Source organism: Ascaphus truei, unplaced genomic scaffold (genome assembly GCF_040206685.1).
Source record: "Ascaphus truei isolate aAscTru1 unplaced genomic scaffold, aAscTru1.hap1 HAP1_SCAFFOLD_3148, whole genome shotgun sequence".
NCBI lineage: Eukaryota > Metazoa > Chordata > Amphibia > Anura > Ascaphidae > Ascaphus > Ascaphus truei.
In genome coordinates, this window is record NW_027456123.1 from 17,556 (window position 1) to 25,107 (window position 7,552).

A 7,552-nucleotide genomic window follows, 5' to 3' on the forward strand; every position below is an offset into this window, starting at 1 on the left:
TTACATTTTAGGAGGGTACAGTATGTTACTGACAGGGCCGCCGATGGATTTCCAGGGCCCAGGACCACAGTTCTGACCGGGGCCAACCACCCCCCCCCCCCACTGGGGCAGCAGTATTGCGAGCCCCATTTCACACCTCGTGAGCGCCCTCCATTTCACACCTCGTGAGCGCCCCTCTATTTCCCTCCCTCTTCCCATATATTTCTCAACCCCTACTCTCCCCCATCCATCAAATACCCCACTCTCACACAATCCCTGCCTCCCCCCCCCCTGCCTCACATGTATTTCTCAACCCAGGCGTCTCACTCTTACTCCCTCTTTTCCTCACTCACCCCCTCTTTCCTCTCACTCTCATCCCCCTCCGTCAATTACCCCACTCTCACTCAATCCCCTCCTCACATTCATTCCCTCCCTCCCACAATTCCTCCAACCAAATTTATACCCCCACCCCCAATGTAAAAAAACTTCCCATCCCCAAATACATATTAAAAAAATTCCCACCCCCCAAAACATATACAACCCCCCAAATACATTAAAAAAACAACACGTCCCGAATACATATATAACCTCCCTCCCCAATACATATTAAAAAGACCCCCAATACATATTTAAAAAAAACAATACATATTAAAAAAAAACAATACATATAAAAAATCCCAATACATATAAAAACCGCCAATACTTTTACAAAACCCCAACACATATAAAAAAAGCCCAAATACATATAAAAAGGCCCAATGCATAAAAAAAACCAATCCATATAAAAAAGCCCCAATTTGTATAAAAAAAACCAATACATCTAAAAAAAATGCCCCAATATATATAAAAAAGCTCCAATACATTAAAAAACAGACTTACCTTGTAGATGGTCAGGCCGGGCCCGGTGTCTGCGGGGGGCCAGGCGGCTGGCGCTGCACGTGGGCCCATCCTCTGGCCAGGCCCGGAGGCCGGTCCTCTCGTGGCTCAGTGGCAGGCCTCTTCCTTTACTCTGTCCCACACCGAGCTTCCATGCTGGCGCGTGACTGGCCTCTCTGACGTTAGTGCGCCTGAAGTACAGAGGGCCCGGTGTGGGACAGAGTGAGGAGACCTGAAGCTGGGAAGAGTCGGGGCCCGGCCGTGAGAAGACCGTCTGCCAGGCCTGGCTAACTTGCAGCACTTGCCGTCCGGGCCCCCCATAGACACCAGGCTCGGGACACCTGCCCTGGCTGATCCCCCCTGTCGGCGGCCCTGGTTACTGATTCGACATGTTAATAAATTCAACTCAATATCTCTCTTGGAAACATTCTGATTATGTTAAGCAGGGATTTTCCAGAAGGTTAAGACTGGAATAACAGGTAGTGCAGCAGATCTGGGTTAGGCTGCATAAACTGGGTGTAGTTGCTTCTGTGCTTTTAAGAGGAAGCGTCATTGCTTCAAACGTGGCTATATTGACCCATCTAATTTTATCCCTTTATCATGACTGAGATTCCACCCGTCTAATATGGTAACCGTTCTGATTTCTGGATTCCGCATACCTCAAGGTTTTGTTCAGTGTAAAGTAATTCATCTGTGACACTTACAGTGAATAACATTTCTTGATTCATGTGTATAGTATGTAGAGTAAATGTTTGCAAAAATGTTTTCAGTACAGCAAACTGATTCTGAAAAAGACAACATTCATATACACTTGTAACGTTGGACCAAATATTTTAGGGATCTACAGTATGTACTAAAGCATTTTTGTGCAGCGCTCTTTGCGTCAATCTATTAAGGACGCCAGCTTTTACTCCATGTTCATCAACATGCGTTTTGTAGTTTTAAAAGGAGGAGTTTGGGAGGATTAACATGGCACAAGACGTTATATTTTCTTTTCTTCAAAAAAAATATGGTTTAACCAATGTGACTTTTTGATCTTTTACAACATCAGGTTTATGATATTCTGTAATGGTTAGTTTACTATTCTTTGTTATTACCAACAATATAGATAAGCCAATAAATGAATATATACCAGCATATCAAGATAAGGGAGAAACTCCCCAAAGAGGGTATAAGCCAATACATTAATATATTCTTTCACCAACAATAAAGATATCATTTTTGATGTATCATCTATTGCTGAGTTATTGTAATGTGTTTATTTGTGTTTACTTATATGTGTGTGTTTTTAAATTAGATCATGCCAATAAGGTATTGCTCTGTTTACAGACTGCTGCTGATAGGGTATTCTTAACTACGGGTTAATGTTGCACTTTATTGGTTGCTCTGACAACGTCTTAGCATAATACCCAAGCCCTAGATAGTAATACTATACCGTGAAGTTGCCATGGGCGCTCAACACATAGCGTTGTACGAGTCTTGGTGATGTCATCATGCTGACTGAATATGCTGCATACAAGAAGGGCGGATTCCAGGAGGATTGCACGATGGGTTTCTTCTGCGTCCTACACGAACTCTAATATCTTAAACCTCGGGGGAGTTTTGTATTGAGCTGCGTTTATAAAATGTTCCCTTGTGAGTGCGTGCATCAGATTTGAAACATTTAATTATTAAAGATTGTATTACGCTATGGCAGCGTGCGCTGCTTTTCTCCTTTGATCTGCGTTAATGTTAACTTTCTTTAAAAGATATCATCTGCATCTGATGCAAGAATCTGGAGCAACAAACTGGGTAGATATGACAATTTGGGGACAAAAGGTGTTTCCTGTGTGTTGATACATAGGCCACTTTAAGTATATAACATTGTAAAATCTTAATTGTTTTCAAATCCTGATCAAACCAAGCTATGTCCTGCAGTTCTATGATCCAAAGTGTGGGATACAAAAAGAATAGATAAAGTGAATACTTTTTTTTATCTACATATATTAGAACTGAAACTGCATTTAACCAAAAATGTCACCTGTTGCATTCTCAAAAGGAAATGTTGAATCATGTACATTTCCAGGCATGTTAGTCAATTCCTGGTATTAACCCCATCCAGGGGCACCTACCCACATCACCCGTCCCCTACTCCAACCCCCCCCCCTCAACAAACATAACGCTCCCTCTATTAGAATGGTAAGAGGATTAAGTGCAGGGATAGTTCCTTCTCTGTCCCAGCCAAGGTTACCTTTCCTACAGTGTTTTCTGGCATCAAAGCGTGATCGGTTGTATCATGCCTGTATCGACGATATCCACCATTGACTGTAATGTCAGATATCACCAATTCTGGCTCGATACAGTGGATTGAGCTTTGATGACTCCGGGCTTTGACATAAGGAAAACATTACACATACCTACTTTTCATGGACTCTCTTCATGGTCCCAAATGGGCCTTTGTAATTACAATTTATTTTTTATATGTGAGATGAGAGTCTACAAGAGGAAATGTTATTTACATGATCAGGTTGCACAGATTTCTGGAAATGTAAAATTAGCTTCTAAATCTGTTACTTCTAACTCATATTCTTACCCCAGCAATGGACACGCAATAAAAATATATATTTTTAATTATACAAAGTCATTCCAAACAAGTAGTTTTGTAACACACGTTTATTTGTAAAACCGCACAGGAAAGTAAGATCTATAGGGGAGTGTGACATAGCCATTAAAGAACGCGTTTGAAAGAGCTTTAATTTACCAACGTGTAGAGTGACATTTGATTTCAGATTTGTAATATCTATGCCTTGGGTACAGCTCTATATGACATTCATAAGGATCTCACAAACTCTGGACACCTCCCCTTAGACGCAGCACAAGATGCAGGGTGGATTCTTTCTGGATGTTGTAATCAGAAAGACTTCGGCCATCTTCCAGCTGCTTTCCAGCAAAGATCAATCTCTGCTGATCAGGTGGTATACCCTCTTTGTCTTGGATTTTGCATTTAACGTTCTCAATTGTGTCACAAGGTTCCACCTCCAACGTGATGGTCTTGCCAGTCAGGGTTTTCACAAAGATCTGCATGCCACCTCTCAGACGAAGCACAAGATGCAGAGTGGATTCTTTCTGGATATTGTAATCAGCAAGACTTCGTCCATCTTCCAGCTGCTTTCCGGCAAAGATCAATCTTTGCTGATCTGGTGGGATACCCTCTTTGTCTTGGATTTTAGCCTTCACGTTCTCAATAGTGTCACAAGATTCCACCTCCAAGGTGATGGTCTTGCCAGTCAGGGTTTTCACAAAGATCTGCATACCACCTCTCAGGCGAAGCACAAGATGCAGAGTGGATTCTTTCTGGATGTTGTAATCAGAAAGACTTCGGCCATCTTCCAGCTGCTTTCCGGCAAAGATCAATCTCTGCTGATCTGGTGGGATTCCCTCTTTGTCTTGGATTTTAGCCTTCACGTTCTCAATTGTGTCACAAGGTTCCACCTCCAAAGTGATGGTCTTGCCAGTCAGGGTTTTCACAAAGATCTGCATACCACCTCTCAGGCGGAGCACAAGATGCAGAGTGGATTCTTTCTGGATATTGTAATCAGAAAGACTTCGTCCATCTTCCAGCTGCTTTCCGGCAAAGATCAATCTCTGCTGATCTGGTGGGATACCCTCTTTGTCTTGGATTTTGCCTTTAACGTTCTCAATTGTGTCACAAGGTTCCACCTCCAAAGTGATTGTCTTGCCAGTCAGGGTTTTCACAAAGATCTGCATACCACCTCTCAGACGAAGCACAAGATGTAGAGTGGATTCTTTCTGGATATTGTAATCAGAAAGACTTCGTCCATCTTCCAGCTGCTTTCCGGCAAAGATCAATCTCTGCTGATCTGGTGGGATACCCTCTTTGTCTTGGATTTTAGCCTTCACGTTCTCAATTGTGTCACAAGGTTCCACCTCCAAAGTGATGGTCTTGCCAGTCAGGGTTTTCACAAAGATCTGCATACCACCTCTCAGGCGGAGCACAAGATGCAGAGTGGATTCTTTCTGGATGTTGTAATCAGAAAGACTTCGGCCATCTTCCAGCTGCTTTCCGGCAAAGATCAATCTCTGCTGATCTGGTGGGATACCCTCTTTGTCTTGGATTTTGCCTTTAACGTTCTCAATTGTGTCACAAGGTTCCACCTCCAAAGTGATGGTCTTGCCAGTCAGGGTTTTCACAAAGATCTGCATACCACCTCTCAGACGAAGCACAAGATGCAGAGTGGATTCTTTCTGGATGTTGTAATCAGAAAGACTTCGCCCATCTTCCAGCTGCTTTCCGGCAAAGATCAATCTCTGCTGATCTGGTGGGATTCCCTCTTTGTCTTGGATTTTGCCTTTAACGTTCTCAATAGTGTCACAAGGTTCCACCTCCAAAGTGATGGTCTTGCCAGTCAGGGTTTTCACAAAGATCTGCATGTTTAACTGGGAAGGCAAAGCAAAATTAGGAAACATTAATAAGGGTAAACTATGTAAACTAAAACTATGCAAATATTTTATCAAGAAATTCTGAAGTACATTGGTTCTATTTTATTATTTTATTTATTTTTTATTCGTTCTATTCTATGGTTTCTTTCCTTATTTCTTTATTAACTAGCTGAACATTAAGTGACTTTTGCTGTATTGTGTGTCTGTTTTTAAATCTGCTACTGTAAAGCAACCTTTCTGCTCAATGAAACACATTTCATTTACTGTAGTGCCGACGATTATTCTAAAACAAACCTGGGGCAATCTCCAAGAAGACCCAGGTACATGCTGGTTACATGCTGGGTATATGCTGCAACATTTCACACATTTCTGCAGACAGACTAATGGCCCATCGGATTAACAGCGGGGGTCCCCGGCAGTCCCTTTCAAACTGAATGGGACTGTCAGGAACCCCTGCTGTGTTAATCCGATGGGCCATTAGCCTCTGCAGAAATGCCACTGAAATGTACCCAGCATGTACCCAGCATGTACCTGGCTAGTTTAAGGCTAGTTTAAGGCAAGTTTTAGAATACTCGTTGGCTCGTCTGTATGTTGGAAAGTAAAGATCTTACACTACATCGTTTTCCAGTACTGCCTGCCAGAACCTGTTTATAAAAGCATATTCATTTTTATAGTAACATCACAAACATACTTTGATGTAACGCTTATTGAAATTTGAAGACAATAAAGATTGTGTACAATGAGCTGGATATACAGCAGACTGTTAATGTCATTTAACATTTATTTTTTCCATCAGCTTCATGCCCTACATTTCAATCCTGTCCTTAATATTCACCCAGATATAACAATTAAATATATAGTTTCTTCCACAAACTTTTCTATCTTCTAGTTTTGTTTGAAGTGAACTTTAACTACAGGAAAATCATCATAAAACCTTACCTCCTCTTGCTCTTTGGAGTCCAAACCCAACTCTGATCCTGCTGCAGCTCTTTTGTCAGTACAAGACTGGCTGACTGGCACAGCATCTGAGGAGTACAGTATTTATACACCTGTGTGTGACACCACAGACGAACGAACCTGCCCATTCCAAGAATCCACCTCTCTTGCCTTGTCATAGCTAATAAAATATTCAGACGCAGATTTCCCAATAATTCATTGTTAATTACTATAATTATGTATAATTGACTTAATGATAGAATACTGTATGGGACATCTCCCTGTTATTCAATCTGCCAATCAACTCATGTCCGTGTCCTTATAAAAGCCCAGGGTTAAACACTTTTGCATGAAGCAGGACAAGACGTTCCAATTGTTAGGGAATCAGAGGCATTTGAGAGTTCACTGCAAATTCGCACTATGCTGTTTTTTTTGAAGAGCTTCTATGCATTTTCAATTTAATTCCCCTATCTGTGATACATTGAAGCATATTTATCAAAGTCAAAAAAAGAATGGGCATTGTGGACAAAACTGAAAAAAAAAAGTAACCAAACCAAATTTATGAAAGGAAAAATCAAACTAAAAGCAATTGATTTTGTCTCTTGGCTGCAAAACTGGGACAAAACTAGTGCAAAAAACAGCACCAATTCTTTTGCACTGGTTTGTACCCAGGTTTGCAGCCAGGAGACTTTAGTAAGTAACCCCCACAATGTGCTATGGATCAATAGTTAATATTCTTCTTGCTTGTGCCGCTCACATTAGGGGACATGTAGAAATTACCAAAAAGGAGAGCCCGTGCCAGTAATTAAAATACTTTGATGAATTAATTAATAATACTTTGCCTCTTTGATAAAGCGCCTCCACGGCGGGAAAAGCGTCAGAGTTTTTAGTTTGTGTGTCTGTCTATTTGGCTAATATGCCCAATAAATAGTTATTTTTGCCCCCAGCCCTTTGCCCCCCTTTTTTTTTTGCAGTGCTCTACCTTCTACCCCTTTTTATCTTGCATTACTTACCGGTATTGAAGCACGCTTATCCGGTGCATGCAGACGCAGAGCAGCTGTTCCATCATGAGGATTTTCTCCAGAGTTGCCTAGTGGATTCGGTCTAGCCAGTGTGAAGTCGGCACTCCAACCACTTACCTGTACACCACGAGAGGAAGACAGCTGACGGAGACAACCATTGTGGAGGTGTGGATCGCCTGCCTGTTCCCCATCCGCCGCCACACCCTGTACGGATCTCGGCAGCAACATCGCGGCAGGATCGGAAGGCACCGGTGAGACAGCGGGAGGCTCTGTTTACACAGGTCTCTACCATCATCAGC

At 42.1% G+C, this 7,552-nt stretch overlaps 1 protein-coding gene across 1 annotated transcript; it reads right to left on the minus strand.

Moving 5' to 3' along the window:
* Positions 1-3,492: 3,492 nt before the first annotated feature.
* On the minus strand, positions 3,493-6,312 carry LOC142483286 (polyubiquitin-C-like). The gene is made up of 2 exons (XM_075583359.1): positions 6,235-6,312; positions 3,493-5,292 (listed from the first exon to the last, which is right to left on the minus strand). The coding sequence occupies exon 2, from the start codon at positions 5,284-5,286 to the stop codon at positions 3,676-3,678; it is 1,611 nt and encodes a 536-aa protein (XP_075439474.1). The 5' UTR covers positions 5,287-5,292; positions 6,235-6,312; the 3' UTR covers positions 3,493-3,675.
* Between the last annotated feature and the right edge of the window lie 1,240 nt (positions 6,313-7,552).